Raw genomic sequence first — 20355 nt, 5'->3', positions numbered from 1 at the left:
AACCACATAGTTAGTTGACCATAGCCATTTAAAAAGCTGAACCTACAATTACATATAAACTTCATACTTATACCATATTTGATTAAACCATTAATAATCCAACAACAAAACCCTATACCAATAAATACTGATACATTTAATTTATGCACTTATGAAAAATTATTTTATATTGAGTTAAAATTTGTATAGCCTTTTTAACATGCAGAATTGCTGCTGTACAAAGGTGTACAATTAGTCAAATATGATGATTATGACTTGTTATATGCAAATTAAAAACTCATACATTTTAAATTAAATCCTATAGTTATTTTTGTCATCAATTATTTAATTCATTATTTCAACTACCCTAAAATACAAATAAAGGCCAAACTTTCCCCTTCTACTATCCACTTAATCTTTAATGTTGCATTATTGTTTAATATACAAATACTACAACTAGTAGCTTAACTTACAGTCATTTGGACAAAACACAAAACAGCAAAAGTTGAAACTTTTATTTTCAAAAATAACGATCAATACTTTGCAAATTTAAAATACACAGAAACCAAACAAAAAATTATACATATTTATATGTAAATAATATATTTAAATATCAAATCAAACTATTGACGATCCTTAAATGTACCAATTATAAATTAACAACCATTTAAACAGTAAAACAAAAACAACAAAAAGTTCACAATTAACTGCAATAATTTTTATCTAATACGATTAATTATAAAAACTTAAGTTAACATCACATTATATAAAACTTCCACAAGTTCCTACATATTAAACTTTTAGACTATTTTTAACCCTAAACTACTACCCATCTTTAACAAACTTTAACTTTATTTTTGTACAACACTGTCACTAAATAACATTTTCCTAAATCTCAATTTTCTTAAATATTTACTACCATTACAAACTTTAAACAACAAATAACGTATAAAAAAGGAAAATTATGTGGTTAATATTGTAATTGTCATTTTTACACAATTTATCACTTCTTCCCAATCTTCCCTGGAAATTTCAAACTTCGGTCACATTTGGCGTTCTTTCGACGGGTTGATGCTTCCACCACTTTTTCCACGGTTTCTTCAACAGATTCTTCTGTTCTCTTACAATCACTCTTATTACCCTTTCCATCCGCTTCAAACTTCTCGGTGACCTTTTCATTCACATTAGCCAATTGTTCAACAGTTTCACTTTTGAAAAACTCCTCAAGCATGAGATCCTCTACACACTCCTGAGGGGTGCTACGACGTCCAGTCAGGCATGAATCTGTTGATTGATCCATCACATTAGTAGACTGAGAACATGGAGGCAAACCTGCGATGCTGCAACTGGCAGTCGGGCTTGAATCAGTTGCTTCATCCATCACATTAGTAGACTGAGAACATGGAGGCAAGGCTGCACTGCTGCAACTTGCAGTCGGACCTGACTCTGTTGCTTGATCCATCTCGTTAGTAGACGTGTTACATGGACGCAAAAACGCTGCAGCAGTGATGTGGTTTCCTCTGCCTTTTAACTGGATACTGTCCTCCATAAGCAGCTTGGAAACAAGAACATCCGTGTCGAAGAACCTTTCAGATCCAACATTTAAAAGCTGGCGCAGCACATAGTCATCAATAAGAAACTCAGTCATTTTGCCAGTTAAATCTTCAATGGTCACTTTGGCACGCAAAACTCCAACAACAGCTGCAGTTTTGCAGAATGCAGCACACTGTTGACATCTTGTTATAGCAGTGTCATGATTGATATTTGCCAAAACATGTCGCTTAGGACACATGTACTCAACTTTCACTTCTGCGGTGACGAGTTGTCCTTCATAGACCTTCAGATTACTTACGATGTCATGTACTTCCATATCAACATGTAGCAGACTGATTTTTGACTGTGCTGTGGTCGAAATGGAGGTTTCTCCACCAAACTGTCTGACAGACACATTTGTCAAATTGTAGCAGTTTCCAGTTTGCAAAATGTCACCGCCCCACACACACAAACCGATCCCATGCGTTTCATCTGCCACATCATAGGTTCTTTTTTTCATCTTTTGATGTGATCTTGTCACACACATTTGGTCTTCAGTTAGTTCAATAATCTTCACCGAGACATTAACCTAAATATTCCAAAACAAACAACAAAATACTTAATTCCATATGACAACACACTCAAACATAAAATACATTTTTACTAACAAGCAAAAGCAAAATACCATAACTCATTTTGTAAAAAACTAGTCATTAATTTGTATAGGACATAGACAACCTACTTTATGATATATATAATTATATTTACTTAATTACTAGCTATTTGTAAACAATGTCATTTTTGATTTTTTTTGTGTTTACATATCACAATTAACTGTCAGAAAAGTAAGAACTATATATTTCTTAATACATATCAGTTCTATATCTATTGCCAGATTTTAAGTACTACCTACTCATTTTCTGGGGAATAAAAATAGACTTAAAGTATGTTTTAATCAGTTACAAACTTTAATTAAAATCTTGTCCCTCTATACAATAATATTTAAAAACCTGTATCAACTTATAAACAAATGTAATATTTTTAGTTTTTCCACAATATAACCTTTTCAAACAAAACAAGAACTACAAAAAGAAAATACATTTACTACATATATCCATTTAAAATAGTTTAAATTTAACAATTATTTTGTCCATAAATCAATAAATTATTTTACTTTAATTAGTCAAAATACCATATTGATTATTTTTTCAAAAATATAGTAGTATGTTAAGAGACAACAGCACTGAACTGATAACGCACTGTAACATGATACGATATTTATTCAAAAGTACATCACTGTTTCCCACACATAGACTAATTTGTGACGATGAACCACAGAATCAACACCAACCACCACAAATTGCGTTTCGTTATAATTTTTTTTTTATTTTTTTTATACTATTTAAAACACGCAGCGTATTCATTCAGCTGCATTTCCTTTCCTTGCTCTCTCGCCGTCTCTCTCACAAGCGATTTTTAATAAGCGCCAAAGCCTTAATTGATCAGTGAGTAAAGCAAGTTAGATCACTGCTGCACTTGGAATAGGGCGCATATTACCAAATGAACAATAGAGAGAGGCCCAGTCGCACGCACGCGCCCTCACCATCTTCAAATTGTCTTGCTCTCTCTTGCTCCCTTGCACATATTAATCAAAATCAATTGAAAATTGACACTATGTTAAAAGATCGGAAAACCAAAGTTTCACGTGCAGCATTCGGATATTTTTTTCCCTGAATTAGGCTACTGCTGGGAGTTGTGCTAAAAAAAAAAAATTACGTTGCCTTATCTTCTCTGAAAAGCATTCCGCCCATTCAGCTGACATGAAAAACACTTTCCATAAAAAAGACAAAACTATGATGAAATGTTTCCTGTGTTGACATATTTTGTGCAATGTCCTAACTACCGGAATAATCACACAACGCATACAAGTCCACTTATAACACATCCGATTCGTCAACTAACGACTCCTTTGAACCAATTCAACCAAAACAATCTTTTAGTTTAGACTGTTTGCGGTAAATGCAGTTGGGTTATCGCGATCAAAAGTCTAAATAACATGTGAATAAAATAAACTTACTATAAATAATGTTAGGTCATTTTTTACTCTTACACTAAATATTTGAATTTTGTGAAAGTGTGAATCATTTTTGATTAATATTTAATATAATAAAGTTCTGTTTAACAGATTATTAACAGATATTATTAACACCCCCCCACCACAACAAATTGATTTATAATCTGTGGGAAACACTGTAAATCATACAGACATTTTAATTATCCACAATCAAAAATCGTAATATTCAGGGTTTCTACACGGTTTGGTCAGTCAAATTTAAGACTTTTTAAGACCATTATGATTGAAATTTATGACCTACACGAATTACGAAAAATTCATTCAAATTCCTTTCAAAAGTTTTTTTTTTTAATTGACTTTCATTGAAAGTAACAAGATGTATTATTTAAATGCCTAAAGACAGCTTTGAATATATTAATAGACAACAATATTCATGATACTGATTATTTGCAACAGGCTTGAGCCAACTATTAAACACACCAGACTTTAAAGGCAGACTGTTGTAAGTAAAAATGTTTTAGAAACCAGAGCGTGAACTTTACTCTTTATTGTCAGAAAATATAATGACAAACACTTGCTAAAACAGGTAAACATTTCACAAATCTAAGGTAGAACATTCAAATATTTGTCATTTGTCCTTAACAAAATAAATATCTTTATTGGGAAAATTATTACTTAGTTCCAGCATGTGCTAATAGGGGTCAAGTCTTGAAACAGGTTTGTGTTGCCTAACTTTGATGGCACGTATCTTCAAGAAATGTATGAAAAACAGTAACCTAAATACATTATTAAATACTGTAATTATTCCATCAGTCCTTTAATACATTATCAGCACTAATAATATAATAAAATTCAATATGTATATCCCACATGGTGCAGTTAATATTACTAGGCTAATGTTACAGTAAATCCATGGTAAATGATGGGAGATTGTAGACGGAAAAGCCTTCTGACTGTATCGTTGAGCAGAGTTTCTCCTGTTGGTCAGCGCTGTTTAATCTGCCTTTAAACTGGTTTAAATCACTGAGACAGTGTATTCTTCGGTGAATTCAGGCACTTCTCACTGGACCTTGCGACCAACACCGGTCACAGTAAACGCAACAGTTCTACTGAGCTCGCGCTGCGCTGCCGTTTGGACTTGGAGCCGAGCGGATAAATAGCCTGTGTGGCGTGCGGTTCAAATGAGCGTTCCGCTTTTGGCGCATTTAACATTATGCCGCCAGCGCATTTTCAGGGGGAAAAGGCAATGGTAGAACCAACGAATGAACGAGCATATCAATTTAAGATGTGGCTAAATTAAATTTATTAGCCTACCTTGTATGGAAAATCCGGACATTTTTATGACTTTTTATGGCCTAAAATTCTAATTATTAAATTTAAGACATTTTATGACTTTTTATGACTCCGCGGAAACCCTGAATATTGCACACCACAATGTCAAGAGTACCATAATGCATCATAGCGTAGCATACTATCAGCAATACATTACACGCATAAATTGCACTAAGACTAAAGTGGAGTCCATCTGTTTCTGTGGACAAAACCTAGTTATTTTACTTTATAGTTTTAAATATGGATATTAAACAAAAAAACTAATCACTATTCATAGGTTTATATGCAGCACTTTTATGCTGGTTAGATGCACTTATTGACTTCACAACAGAAACAAGTTATTCACTACCATTTTCAAGTTTGGAAGAGTCAGGACATTTTTTAAAATAACTCATTGTATTCATCTAAAACAAGATAGTCATATTCATATAGGCTGACAGAACAGAGTACATTATGGGCAAATTTTCAATTTGGAGTAAAAAAATCCCTATAATACATAAATACCTCGATAAAATGCAGTTCTGTTTGTCAACCTAAACAATAATCAAACGCACTATGAAAAAATTGTTTAAGTGGTATTAATACATTAACCTTTGCCGTCTGTTGTAATATTTTATACACACCATGACATTTCTTACAAATGTAGCAAACAATGCTATTCACTAAGTATGTACCATATCATACTATCAGCAATAACACGCATGTTACGTAAAAAAAAAAAAAAAAAATTCGTGATATCAATGATATAACAACGCAATAACGTACAACAAATTTACAGTCCCCAGAGCAGTTGTCTTTTGTCAAGGATTTTGCATGTTCATTAAGTCAGTTACTTTTTAAAGTCCCTGTAAATGCAATTAAAAAAAAAAAAAATTCTAAACACATTATAAATGTTAGAAATGTATTGCTAAATCATATTACAAAGACTGTGAACTGTGAAGTACTGAATTGTGGAGTTAGATCGTTAAACAGTTTTTCACCATTGATGTGATCTGGATTTTTTGGGCGGGGCTAAAACGGGGGCTCGATGACACACTGAAGCCCCTGAGCTCCTGGACACGCCCCTACTTGATGACGCACTGAAGCCCATTCACATCAGTTTGCAACTCAATCGCGAGTTTCCGTCAGTACTATTAGTTACTACATCCTACAGTTTGCTAGCTAGCTATACCTTCATCACGAAAATGCGTATTGCCTGGATGCAATCACGTATAAAACAAATTGATATTTAAATTTCCGAAAAACTATCATATCAACAAGAGGTAGAATAATTTTGTGCAGAGCCACCTTGATGGAGAGCTGAGTATCACCACCAAAACCCACCTCTGTAGTGATAATTTTACACGGGATAGTTTTATAAACTTTCGTCAAACACAACTGTGATTCACTGATAATCCGCTGTTACTGGTGAAGGGGTCAAACCGACTATCTCCCGCCTCGTCCTTCATCGTCCCATCACGCCAACAACTGATGTCATCGTGAGCACTGCGAGCCCACCAATGAGTGTAAGTTGCCTGGTGTGCTTATGTCATAATTATAGTAGTTAGTCCAGGCTCAAATATGTATGGCTTTGTAAAACAAATTAAGATGCTAGGAGCATCCATTCCAGCTGTAGCGGTGACAGTTGAGTGTGGCAACAGCAGTGAGCTTTCCCGCGAGTGGGCGTGGTTCAGCGCAGCCAGCGGACACGCCCCCAGCGTTTGAGAGCAGAGACTACTGCTCATTTTTTCAAGATTTTAATAGCTTATTTTATGTACTTGCCGGCTTTTTTTATCATTCAAATTTGGCCAGGTACCTAATAACACGCTAATAACACAAAACATAACTTTTGCCAGTGCATTTAACACTATTTATGTTATCCAAACATAAATATCTTACCCTTTGATATTCCCGTGGATCCTTCAAAATGGAATCAACTTTCACATCTTCGACAACTTCATGCAGCGTCTCATCGAAGACAAACTCCAACTGTCGAACACACCTTATCGAGGAAGATGAATTCACCATAATGTCCATCTCTCCTAATAATAAGCAACAAACAATATATTACATTTCTACATGAACAAATATTTCACATTACACCTAATTTCACTTTGTATTTAACATTTCAATTTTTCACAATAAAATTATTATTGACTGATACAATAAAACAAATACATAAAATCACATACAATTACCAATTCTATCTAATATTAATTAAAAATAACATTAAATATATTTAATGTATAAAACACATTGTGCATGAAAATTAAAACAATCTCCATTCTCTGAACAATACAAACAAACTTTTAAAATGATTACTATGTTGTAATTATTTAAAAATATATTATATCAATTCATAAAATTATTTATTTATATACATTTCTTTAAAAAATGTTGTGCCTTTAAACTTTTATAAAATATTCATACATTATTGTATACATTCGTTCCTCTACCACACTTTTACTATACTATATTTTTAGAGGCTACATTAATTTACTTGTAGTACTTGGTAAATGGAAACCATTCACATAATTAAGGAACAATGCAATAATTTGATACAGAAGACTTTCATAGCAATAATCACTACCAATCACTCACAACTAATTTAATAAATATTCCCTTGTCAAGCCCTAAACTCAATGGACTCTACTGTGTCATTACCATGTCATTGGTTTATACAACCATTAAATCAAACAGCATTTATCTGCTACGTTTAATCATAAGCAAAACAATTGGAACTTAAATTTAATACACACCTTCAGCTTCTCTATGTTTCGTACTTTCACATCCAAATTATATATTAACTATTGATGTGACAATACACAAAACTAACAATCCAATACAAAACTCCGTTTTGAAGACAATTCAGTACAACAGGAATACAAAATCTAAACAATAAATTTATATTTTTAGTCTAGTTAGTCTTTAATTAAAAATTGCAAATGAGATTTTACAACTTATTGTACAGCCCTACTACATAACATGATTTTTTAATTACTTATCCCCATTTTTGATTAACAATACACCTGCATAATCAAATTAATCAGCTATATTAAATAATCATCAATAGTCTCATAATAACAAATACATTCATTGACAATCATTTTAAAACCTTTTTTTTTATATGAAATGACCTGTACCTACATAACTAAACATCAAGTTTTAATATTCAAAATTAATATTCACCCACATCTTCGTCAACAATATACAATCTCTATAATGATAGGTGTTTTTCATCACAAGCAGACAACTTCTTTTAATACATCTTACTTACATATACTGTAAACCAGTGGTTCCCAATTCCAGTCCTAGTGACCCACTGCTCTGCACATTTTGTAGGTCTCTCTTATCTGACACACTCAGTTCAGTTCATGGAGTCTCTCCTAACAAGCAGATGATCTGGTTCAGGTGTGTTAAATAAGTGAGACATACAAAATGTGCAGAGCAGTGGGTCACGAGGACTACAATTCGGAACCACTGCTGTAAACTATACAAACTTCACGGCTCGTATTCATAAACAATCTTAATGTAAAGAGTTCCTAGTTTCCTAGTTACAAAATTCTAAGAAAATTCTTAGAAATGTGGCCGTTTACTCTTAAAATTAAAGAAAAACCCCTTGTAAAAAAAAAATAGAAAAAAAAAAAAGTTATTCAGAAAGCATCTTAACCCTTAGAAGAGGTCTTAAGGTCAAAATTATTAAGACCATGGACATGGACTTTTAAGAGGCTTAAGAGTTTCTTTAGCAGAGGAGAAAATAGCAGAAAGACGAAGAGGGAGAAGAAATGTGTTGCAGACAGTGGATGACAGTGACTTAAGACACTATAGATTGATCGTGCAAGGATCATGTTTGTGACTGATCTAATTAGAGACGCGCTAACATCTCCGACACAGTGCAGAAATGCCATAGCACCAGCAGGGATGCAAACACATGTATGGTCAAAAAACAGAGGTTATCAAAGCCCACGCCCCGCTGCAAATTTCCACATACTTACGTAATTGTGATAAATTTAATCCTTTTTAAGTAATTATTTTGAACTTTTAGAAAAAAAAAATTGTACTTACGGTTAATGTTACTGCATTAAATCCATTATCAGTGTTGGACATTTGTGTACTTGAATCTTTCTATAACTTGTCCATTTACAACAACATGTTTTCCCTTGTTTTCAAAGCCAACACCGTTCAATCTGATATCTATAGTTTATAACACAGCTCTGGATCAAAAATTAACATTTCTCACTAGATAATACAGCACTATTATTAATTCTCTGGTAAATTCCATAGAATTCTTCACTGAATTACCTGGCATACGTAGTAATGTCACATAATCAAGATCACTCCGCATCTGACAAGTAGCTCATGGTGCTGCCCTATCTAATAATGAACCAAAATAATAAACAGTCCATGAACAACAAACGACTAACAGTTTCATAACGCTTTCATTTTCTTTCCCATTCATTGCTTGGTAACATTGCACTCCAATCTGCAGCCCTGAACTCCTACACACACTCACCTTTTTTTTGCCGTGAAGGAGAAAATGCAACATCACACAGCTTAACTGGAGTTCTGAAGAAAAAACAACAACATTACAGGACATTTTTACACTAAATTTTACCATATAAACCTAACAAATGGTTCACCTACAAAACATTACATTTCTACACTACATCTAGGCCTATACATTTTCTTGTATAAAATATTGTTTACGCCAATAAAAATTGCCATACACAACTCAGATACAAGTCTATCACAAAAATGACTATACACAAAAATAGACCAAATAAAGAAAATACTAAACTTTTACCATTGATATAAAACATGCATCACATTAAGACCTATATCGCATAGGTTATACATGGTTAACAAAATTTTTTTTCTTTAATAAACTCCAATCTTATGTTCCAGTCCCCTTAAATACACCAACCATTAAACTTTCATTTAGGCAATAATTTCTAACATACATTACATATAAAAGTCTTTTCCATTTGCCTTTTTGAAATTTAAAATACTTACAATATATTGCAATAAAAAAAAATGCATCAATATGTATCATAAATAGTGATTATATGTATCGTTGATGATTCACCCAAAATAAAAATTACTGTAAGGAAAATGACTAATTTTAATGTAAATACTACAATAAACTACTAAATATAATGGTAAATATAATGTATTATAATAAAATAAGGAACATTTGTGTGTTCTGATAATGCCAAAAGACTGATATTACCAGGAAAAAGTGGCCTACACTTTAAATATATCCAGTCAATAACAAAGCGAAAGCATATTCGTCTAAAAAACTAATATTATTATTCTAATTAAACTATTGTCCTGTACTTTGCATTTCAGCACCAAGTCCAAAACACTATTCATTTACACACATAATGTAATATCAAATTTAGCATTTTAAACAACAGGTCATTGTTTGTTAATTTTTTATTATATGTCTTGGAGTATTACAATAATAATGTATCATCACTAGGTCTGTCGCAGTGAATGAATTTCCCTTGCAGTAATTTTGAGTGACTCAATAGCACATTATGCAATATTATCACCATTAATTTATTGAGATATATTTCTATTTATTTGTTGCTATATGAATAGGTTTTACCATGTGGTCAACATGCACAAAACCGAGTAGAAAACATTTTCAGTAACCAATCAAACCAAAACTAAACATGCACTGAAAAGATGTCAATCAGCACGCAATACATTGTTACAGAAATGGACTGTCTTTGAGAGAATCATTAAACCATTCATTCAACAAACACATTCAAAAATGCTGATTCTTTAAAAGATAGTAATGAAACAACTTGTTAAACACCATTTTTCAAGACTGAACTGGCCAACAATGCGTCGCATGGGTAACACTGAAACTAACGCTTAAATAGCATTGCTTCAGTGTAGGGATGTTAACAATTAATCGACAATCAATTAATTGTCGATACTACATTTAATTGATAAAACTTTGATCATCGGTTAAGCAGGTTCATGTGCATACGTGCTGCTCAACCGCTAAAAATGAATAGCGAGCGCGCCGGACTTATATTTGGGACCATTTTACACCTTCATCATGACTATAAATTTACATTTTGCCTTTTGTTTTGTGCAAATATAATTGTAATGATATTTTATGTATGCCTATCTATATCCGATTTCTCTCATATAGGATACATTTGGTTAAGAATTAATGTAGTAAAACTTATGGTGATCCACTTCAGTTTCAGCGCACGCAGCTCAAACGGCAATGCACGACTAATAATGACTATTGGACTGTCATATTACATAACATTATAAAGCGAACAATATTTTTATAAAATATTGAGAATTATTCGGGTTTAGTTGCCATAGTCGCATTGCTCCAGAAATGCATCCACAACACGAGTCATTCTGAATGGCACGTAACTTAGTTCAAATTCACTTGTGCATTCGCATCATTTTGTGCAGGTATCATTTATAATATGTTTATCTCATTAATCTCATTTAGGATGCGTTTCTTTGAGTTAAATAACACACTAGCAAAGTGCTCCAGTTTAACGGTATTAATTCAGCGCGCAGCTCAAACAGCAATCACGATTAATAATAACTAGGATTACAACTGTCATATTACATAACATGAGACACTGTTTTATTAGATCATTGTGATTTTATTGGGTTAGTTGGCATTTACAGCGCATTATTCCAGGAAGAGCACGTCCACAAGTGTCACATATTCCAAGCAAACATTTGAGGCGTTGGTGACACATTATTTAAATTGCACACCCTGTCATGCTGTTGGCCATATGCGACTACAGCAGACTCAAAGCAGTGTTACGGCTAACAATTAATCAATCTTTAATTTAATGACGATCAATCATGGGAATTTGTTCAAATTGACATCCCTAATTCAATGCATTACGCGCTGCTTTTTGATTCCCACGGCTTCCTCGTGCTGTGGAATGCTGATCAACACTGATTGCATTCTTGGTAAATCCCCTTAAACATTAAGAGGATGACACTACAAATATTTCACTTTCCTTTGACACATAAAGCTTTTCACGCATGTAACTTAACTTCAAAGACAGACTCAAATAATTGCACACACTCACTCAATCGGTCACATTCACTGTCTGTTAAGTGCAAATCAATGAAGCCTCTGTACAAAACACCATAATAAAAAATCATGTCATTACTAACTTCTTTAACATTCAATACACATGCACAAAGTTCAAAACAAGAAAGGTAGGCTATAGCCTTATGAAAAAAAAACATGCGAATATCACGGTTGCTACACTTGCTTGCATTCCTCTGCAGTTGGCTTCTTGGTAACGCAGTTTTACAATTTTGCAGTTGTCGCAACACCCTAATCATCACTTCAGTATCAAGATGTGTATCAAATCAAGACATGACCATATCGTTACAACCCTAGTAACAGGGTTTTTCCTGCATAGAAAATTATGACACAGCCGCCTCCGTCAAATTTCTTGCCGCCTCCGGCTCTCGACAAAACTCAGACAAACAGTCACATAGTCAGATACCACCGTAACGGTTCTGTTGCTGTTACCGCTTGTGTCCATCCTCAAACTGTATAGTACTGCGCAGATCACAGATAATCCGTGGGTCAGGCGGGCCAAGTAGCCTAATACAAACATTCCATTCCAATTAATCGAGAGTGGATGACAAATAAATCATTATAATCATGTGTTGAGTTTAATAAAGACACGGAACTCTCATCACGATAAAACGCAATGAACGTGTGTGACTCTTTTACTTTCGTTTTCAACAACGTAATTCTCTCCAGGGAAAACCCATCAAGGAAACCATATCAGGGCTCAAGTAACCTAACGCATGTCAGGGAACCGAGACTGATTTCATAACAGTTCATTAAACAAATAGGCCTAATTAAAATGAAATCACTTATATTTTAGACACAATCTCTTTTTGTTCCATTTCAACAGCGAAAATAGTTCCAAACAAAGATCACAGCAGAACCATAGCAAATCTCACAACAACACTTGTTGCATTACTGATTAATTCAGCACTTTGAACGAATCGGTTGAGTCAAACATTCAATAACCCATTCATAAACTGCCTCATTCTGAATAAATCAGCCATTTGAACGAATTGTTTCAAAGAATGACTTGCTCATTAACATGGTCGCCTGCCACCTCCTATTGGCGGTTTAGTTTCATAAAGTATCATTCTTTTCAACATTCCTTATTTGTATATTCAAAAATATTTAAAATAATCTAATTTAATACAGTCATAATTTTTCTATGTAAATTATTTAATTTGATTGGTAACAACCTAGTGTCTTATTATTTAATTTAATATATTGATCAAATTATTGAATTTGAAATAAAAGATGGAGCACATTTAATAAAATTAGGAAAAAAAAGGCCCTTTATAAAAAGTACAAAAAATTGTGTTTTCAAACAGTGATGTAATGAAACACTGACAATTTAAGTTTGAAGGGACTACAGCTTCTGTTTAGGCAAAAGAAGAACTTTTATTTTTAAATAAATGTTCATTTTAAATCAGCCTACTTCAGTGTGATATGTTACCATATTATCATGCTTAACACTAAGAATTTGAGTAATTGTACTGTGATAATCAGATGCAGATATCCAAATCAAACAATATGAGCAGTTTGCACATAGATTATTTATTTTTAACAGTGGATTCAATGGACTTAAACTGCACCAGATTAATGAATTTATCTTTAAATGTACAAAACTTTCTTCCGAAGGAGCATGCCCCCGGACCCCCCTAGAGGTACCAAGCTCCACCCACAAAAATAACATAGGAAACACATTAGGCTATATGCTGATCTACAAAAAAAATACAAATTTAATCATATTATTACAATTTTACCACCTCCGCCTCAATTTGAGCCAGGAAAAACCCTGCCTAATAACAATCCAATTACTGATTACTAACAGCATTTAACCTGCAAGTTAACAGTTGCCACATATGTCCAATTGATTCACACCAACATTAGGATAAAAATAATATATCACTTACCAAGATATAACATATCAACATTAACAATAAATGACCCCATTACATTTTAAAGTCATCCCCCACGTCTATTAAACATTACCCATTATAAATCTGTAATACATACCTGTCTATTTCAGCACTGCGAAATGTATTGTGTTTCATATGGTCAAATATGACCACTCTACAGTTTCTTTGTGCCTCCTGCAACACAGCTGTAAAATATTTGTAGCGATCTCCACTCTGGATCATCTCCGAAACATCGTGGAGAAATCCCTCAACTTCAACTTTCCCTCTCTTTGCCATATTGCTCATTACTGTTCTAAATAATCAAAAGACAAAAGTACATTAATAAACCACAACAAATATATTTCCACACTTAAGCAAATTGTACATTGTGGAGTTGTTTTATTTCAAGAAATGTATATTAGTGGAATATCCAAACTTACATTTTAAATTGTACAAATTTTAAAGAGTTTTATTATTGATTGAATGTGTAATTGGTTGTAGATGAGGAAGTATACTTTGTAAAAAAATATTGTAAGTGCTTTACACATTAAATGGATATTTTGGATTTATATGCAATTAGGATTTGATGTAGGATATATATAATAGTTGTTCTTATCGCTATATGTTAACATAGTTATGTAGTAACAAATTTTTTATTGTTGTCATGTTTGTACTTAGTATTGGTATTTAGGTAATCAATTTGTTATTTGGATGAAGTTGGAAAAGCAAATTTGTTATGAATGACTTTTTTATTGTCTTATGGTTGATGCATGTGTTTTTCACATAAAATAAGTAGGTTATGTATAGTCCTTATGGTTTTTTGATGATGTTATATGGAGAACTAAGTTAACATCAATAAAGTGGTAATTTTTTAATGGGAAATATAAATCTAATATGATGCATACACGTGTTGTTCGTTAGCCTATATAGTAATGTTAATTTTATTGTCCAATAAAAATATAAATTTTATTAAGTAAAAATGACAAATGTTTGAATATTCTACCTCAGGTTTGTGAAATGTTCACCTGTTTAACAAATGTTTCATGATATGTTCTGCCAATAAAGAGTACTTTAAAAGCACAACAACCACTCTGATGGTTTCTACAACTTTCTCCTAAGAACAACAATCTGCCTTTAAACTTGAAAAAAATAAAGATTTTACATTTAACGTGATAATTATCGATATCAACTAATATAAATAAATTATCGTGATTTTTTTTTTTGCCATATCGCCCAGACCTACATTAACTTCAACATTATTACCATTAAACAACACCAAACTAACGACACATTCCCATACAAATATTGAATAACATACAAATATTTCACCCAACATCAGAGAATTCATTAACCAATAGGCCTGTAGATTATTCTGATTCAGACAACACACACAAAAACTATTTCTTACCGTCACTTTGTGCAAAATGGCGTCCAACCACGATGCTCCCTTCAAAGACGCCCACACGTACCCTATGGTAAAATAATTAAACATGACTCCTTACAAATAAATTTAACATGACAAAATAAACATTTCCTTATAGCCTAACTATTAGAAACCAAACCAGATCATATCAAAGCCCAAATAACTAGTTTAAATTTTAAAACTCCAGCCATTATTAAAACTAATTTCTCTTACGTTACATATTAAAACAATACGGCACATATGTAGCCTAACGTTATACGAATTGAAATCCTCTCTACACTACAAAACAAAGAAACAAGGAAGGCGCAGGCGCCGCCCGTACAAAACACACATTTGCCATCTAACGTTGGACATCGTACCCACGTACATCATTACAACAAATACATAAACCCAGTATCTATAAACACACGACCATAACCCCATACTATAAAAAAGCTAAAATAACGTTAATCAAAAGTGACGTGGAATTGGCGAATTACTTTTCGACAAACACATTCCATCATAACTAAACTTTACACTAAAGCATAAACTAATTTTTGAACATCTCAGATACTAAATTAGGCTACTCTATCAACTAAACAAAATCCCAACACGACAGTTTAAGTACAAAACAACTCATAAAAATATTTTCTATCATTTTAAAAAACAGCTTTATTAGATGCTGCATACATCTTCGAAAACAACGTAACTAACACTTCGTAACCATTACACTCCACCAAACCAAACGACAAATACCCATACTAACATCTAACATGCAAACGTTTCACACATTAGATAATTTATGAATAACCAATATAAATTATTCAGACTCTTTACACAACAAGAACTGTCTCTTACCGTCGCTTTGTACAAAATGGCGTCCGACCACGATGCTGCCTTCGAACACGTCACACGTCCCCCGTCCCCTAGTGGTAAAATAAATCACCATAACTTTACAAATAAAATAAACATAATAACAAGAACATTTCCTTATAACTAGTACAAAACAATACTATCAAAAAACCCAACTAACTGGATTCATTTTTCATACCTCCTGCACTTCAAAAAACTTCTCTAACGTTACACTGTCAGCAAGAGTCGTACATAAGACACACGACAAATATATTAAACATAAAAAAAAAAATAATAACAAACTATTTATTAATATAACCAATCAAAAACTATTCCTTCAACTACATAAAAAAATGCCCCGCATTAAATCAAGACCTCACTTATATGACACTACAACTACAAGATATCTGTGCAAACAAACAATGAAGATAATGTCGCCGGCGCTGCCAGTGCAAAAACATTACTACACATCGGTCCGTGTACATAACACACAACCCCAGCATCTCAAAGCGCACATAGGCTATTACTCAATTCAATAACCTAATATTTAAACATGTAAAAAAACATAAGAAATAGCCTACAGCATTTACACCGAACACATTCCAAATATGCATTTCCATATGTCATAGCCGCGTTCGTTTTGAGAAAGGAAATCGATCTTTCACATGGCAATGTTCGCCAAATAAAACATTAAGCAATAACGTCATACTTTAATCAACTAATTCCCATCACTTTTACTAAACTTCTTTAAGCTTCATGGATTTACTACTGAAACAAAATGCATACTGCCATACACCACAAAACATACTTTTTCCAAACATCACCTAACAAGAAAATATTTACACTGCACAACAAATCTTATAAATAACCAACGAAAAATACAATTTATTCACATCAATCAGACAACAACAAAAAAACTTTCTTACCAGAGACGTCACGCTTTACCAAATGGCATCCAACAACCACGACGCTGCTCGAACATGTCACACGTCCCCTAGTGGATAAAATAACGACGCACCTTCAAACTATATGCCAAAATTTCTGGAAATCTAGGCTAAATCAAAACATTTATTTTTCATTCCGTTAACAGTACATGCAATTCCAAAACCAACAACTCACACACAGCAAACTAAACATCAGACTACGAGACACGTAGAAAATATAGACAAGGCTATACCTATCTTAATACAAGGCATAAAACCTGGAACACATTAAAACGACTCCTCACTCTTATATGACAGACATGGATAAACTAACTCAAATGCTCTCTACAAATAAAAGCTGAAAACGGTCTTATGATATAACTGGTAGCCTATCTATAATGGTGGATTATTGTGCTTTATAAAGACCCATATACCCCAGCTGTGAAAATATCAACCACAGATTCGTCAATATAGCAACGTACATCTAAACGTTACAATTACACGTTCTCAAAATGTAATGCTAATATGGTTAAAAAGTAAAGAAATACGTGCTTTCATAACTTTTAACAGCACCACTACATTTAATAAATAAACGTCTAAAAAATACTCGTCGTTACGGGATTCGAACTGGTACAACAAAAACATCATAACGTCCAAGCAACTTCATTTATCTGAGTTACTTAAGTCCTGATGTCTTTATATAATTCTTCATAATTTAAATCATTCTCGTCTTAACTTATGCCTTATGCTCACAAGCTGACAAACAGTATTAAATCATGACACTTGAAATGACTCAATAATTCAACACTAACTTTCACAATAAAATACCGACTATTATAAATTAAATATTTCATATTTTTAACAAATAATCAATCTTCATGAAAATATTGATTTAATTGGTAATTCTTTTATATACATTTTTGAGGCCTCAAGGCCACTTTCAATCCTATTAGTGTTTTGTCAAAATGCTGCACCCCCAAAAAACCTTAGCACAATTAATAAATTACTATATCATTCAGTAACTGAAGACACCCTGCCTTTGTAAATAATTTAAATAAATAAGAATAATATAATATAACACATCATCACAAGTTCAATATAAATTCAACACGTCATCCACCACACAACTTTTACGGATTAATAAAAAAAAAGAAAAACCTTCAAAAAATATGCCTATTTTCATTAGCTATATATGACCCCAAAAATGAGCTTTTCTACAAAAAAACATACATTTTAATAATACAAATTCAATATCATTTTTTCCGTTTACTTCTCATCTATATTTCAATGCTATGTTTTGGGGGATATAAAGTACTTTTTTACCTACTTACTGCAAAATTCCTCAACTACTAGCATACATATAAAATGTAACATTTTTATGAAAAAACACATGATGATCAAATTTAAATATGACTTGTTTCTGGATGTTGATGATTATGTTAGATGCAGAATTCTGCCATCTGGTGGTTACATGATTTTTTTGTAGATAATATACTTTTAGCCACAAAATGTAATTACCATATACTTCCAACAAAGACCCCATAGAGATCCATTCATTTTTCTGGATGTGACTTATTGCACTTATAACAGCTTTTTTATGAATTATATATTTAAAATTTTTAAAAAACATTAAATCAGCATTTTGACAAAGTTTAGAATTTTTTGTTGTTCTGGTTTGAGGTCTTTTGAAATATCTTATCCTTGCAATAAAGCTAAATACATTTGCAATAAAATCACATAAGTTGCCACTAAAAGAAAATACTTGATAGCAGTTTTTTCATATAAATGTCTATAACTCCGAAGCGAATTGAGATATTTTCACCAAAATTGACACAAATATGCATGGGCTCACTCTTAAAACACATTAAAAAAATGGTGTGACTGAGCCTCTTGGTGGCGCTATAACAGAACAAAACATGAAATTCCCATTGACTTCAATACAGTTTTGTGAAATAAAATGCTATACTAAACAAATGCATTGGTGTAATATTACGAAACTCAAAATGTGCCATCAGCACCATTCCCTAAAGGTACCCAAAATATTTCGAGACAGCGCCACCTAGTGGTCAAAAGTTATAACAAAATTTCCAAAAAGGCTAATAACTTTTGAATAAATCTGGCTATTGAAATACCACTGGTCTTAATAGATTCCCTGGGTCAAGCCGAGAACATAGAAACCAAGTTTTCCTTATTTGGCCAAACTTCCTGTCCGCCATCTTGATTTACATTCAAACCTACTTTTTCGAACTCCTCCTAGACTGTTTGTCCGATTTTCACCAAAATCGAATCGTATCATCTCCAGACTGTGCCAACTAAAAGTTATGGATTTCGTGTTGATAGACGAAACCGTTTTCGTATAGCGCAGCAGCAAAGTTGAGGCATGATGCCAAAAGCACTATTCAGGCTTTATCTCTGCAATCCCTTGAAATATTGACAACAAACTTTGTATGTGTCATTGTCACTTCACTCTGACCACATCACATCATTTTTGTAACTGCTCCACCTATTGGTCGAAAGTGATAATCCATTAAATCATATTCTGAATGACTTTTTATATGATTTTTCAGCCATTTCGCCTAAACTCCTCTCTAAATGTCTTTAATTGCTCATTGTTGCAGTTGGTCTGACACCTTCAGCCATGTTGGCATATCCTGTCATCTGCTTGCGCTTGGCCCCGATAATTGCTGCTTGCAGCTATATTTATTATTATTCTTCCTTCTTCCAACTGGGAGTCTATGGCAGCCCATAGAACCGAATGCGGGAAAGTTGTTTTGGTTTGACATTCTGATAGAGGACAGTCCCAACATTAAATACACCAATTTTGGTGTGTCTAAGTCATTCCCTCTAGCGCCACCACCTGTCCAAAGTTTCACTTTTATTTTGCTAATAACTTTTGAACCGTAAGGCCAATCAACAAAATTATTTTTCTCTCTGATTCCTGAGCTCATGCCAATTCGATTGCACCCTATGACATCATTTCTGTCATAACAATATGGCCGCCATTTTGAATTTATCTAAAAAGCTACTTTTTCGAACTCGTCCTAGACGGTTTGTCCGATTTGCACGAAAATTGAACCAGATCATCTACAGACCATGCTGACAAAAAGTTATGGAATTCAAGTTGATTCGCTTAACAGTTTTCGATAAACCCACGAATACATTTTACGTAGCGCTTGCGAAAACAGATGTAAGGCCGTATCTCCGCAACGCTTTATCGGATTCAGACCAAACTTGGTACATGTCATCACAAGCATGACCTGAGGCTACATGCTGTGTTTCGGCGCAGCGCCACC

General features: G+C 33.1%; 1 protein-coding gene across 3 annotated transcripts; it reads right to left on the bottom strand.

The window, feature by feature from the left end:
* Positions 1-629: 629 nt before the first annotated feature.
* LOC311297855 (uncharacterized protein) lies at positions 630-19671 on the bottom strand. Of its 3 annotated transcripts, none has more exons than XM_084420328.1 (7): positions 17066-19671; positions 16146-16213; positions 15294-15355; positions 14004-14198; positions 9411-9463; positions 6797-6939; positions 630-2101 (listed from the first exon to the last, which is right to left on the bottom strand). In XM_084420328.1, exons 4-7 carry the CDS (start codon positions 14189-14191, stop codon positions 983-985), a joined length of 1503 nt encoding a protein of 500 aa, XP_084276454.1. In that variant the 5' UTR covers positions 14192-14198; positions 15294-15355; positions 16146-16213; positions 17066-19671; the 3' UTR covers positions 630-982. The 3 variants fall into 3 exon arrangements, with proteins under 3 accessions (XP_084276454.1, XP_084276455.1, XP_084276456.1); XM_084420329.1 differs by having other exon boundaries at positions 19301-19671; XM_084420330.1 differs by lacking the exons at positions 14004-14198; positions 15294-15355; positions 16146-16213; positions 17066-19671 and adding an exon at positions 12441-12920.
* Between the last annotated feature and the right edge of the window lie 684 nt (positions 19672-20355).

This window comes from Rutilus rutilus (assembly GCF_951802725.1).
Source record: "Rutilus rutilus genome assembly, chromosome: 10".
NCBI classification, from domain to species: Eukaryota; Metazoa; Chordata; class Actinopteri; order Cypriniformes; family Leuciscidae; genus Rutilus; species Rutilus rutilus.
This window is presented reverse-complemented; position numbering and strand designations above follow the sequence as displayed.

What these genes read in the sequence shown, in the direction of transcription:
- LOC311297855 (XM_084420328.1), bottom strand. Translation starts at nt 14,191, where the DNA reads ATGAGCAATATGGCAAAGAGAGGGAAAGTTGAAGTTGAGGGATTTCTC. An exon ending in CGCAGTGCTGAAATAGACAG is followed by an intron (nt 9,464 to 14,003) that starts GTATGTATTACA and finishes TTTTTTCTTCAG; the next exon opens with AACTCCAGTTAAGCTGTGTG. An exon ending in ATCCACGGGAATATCAAAGG is followed by an intron (nt 2,102 to 6,796) that starts GTAAGATATTTA and finishes TGGAATATTTAG; the next exon opens with GTTAATGTCTCGGTGAAGAT.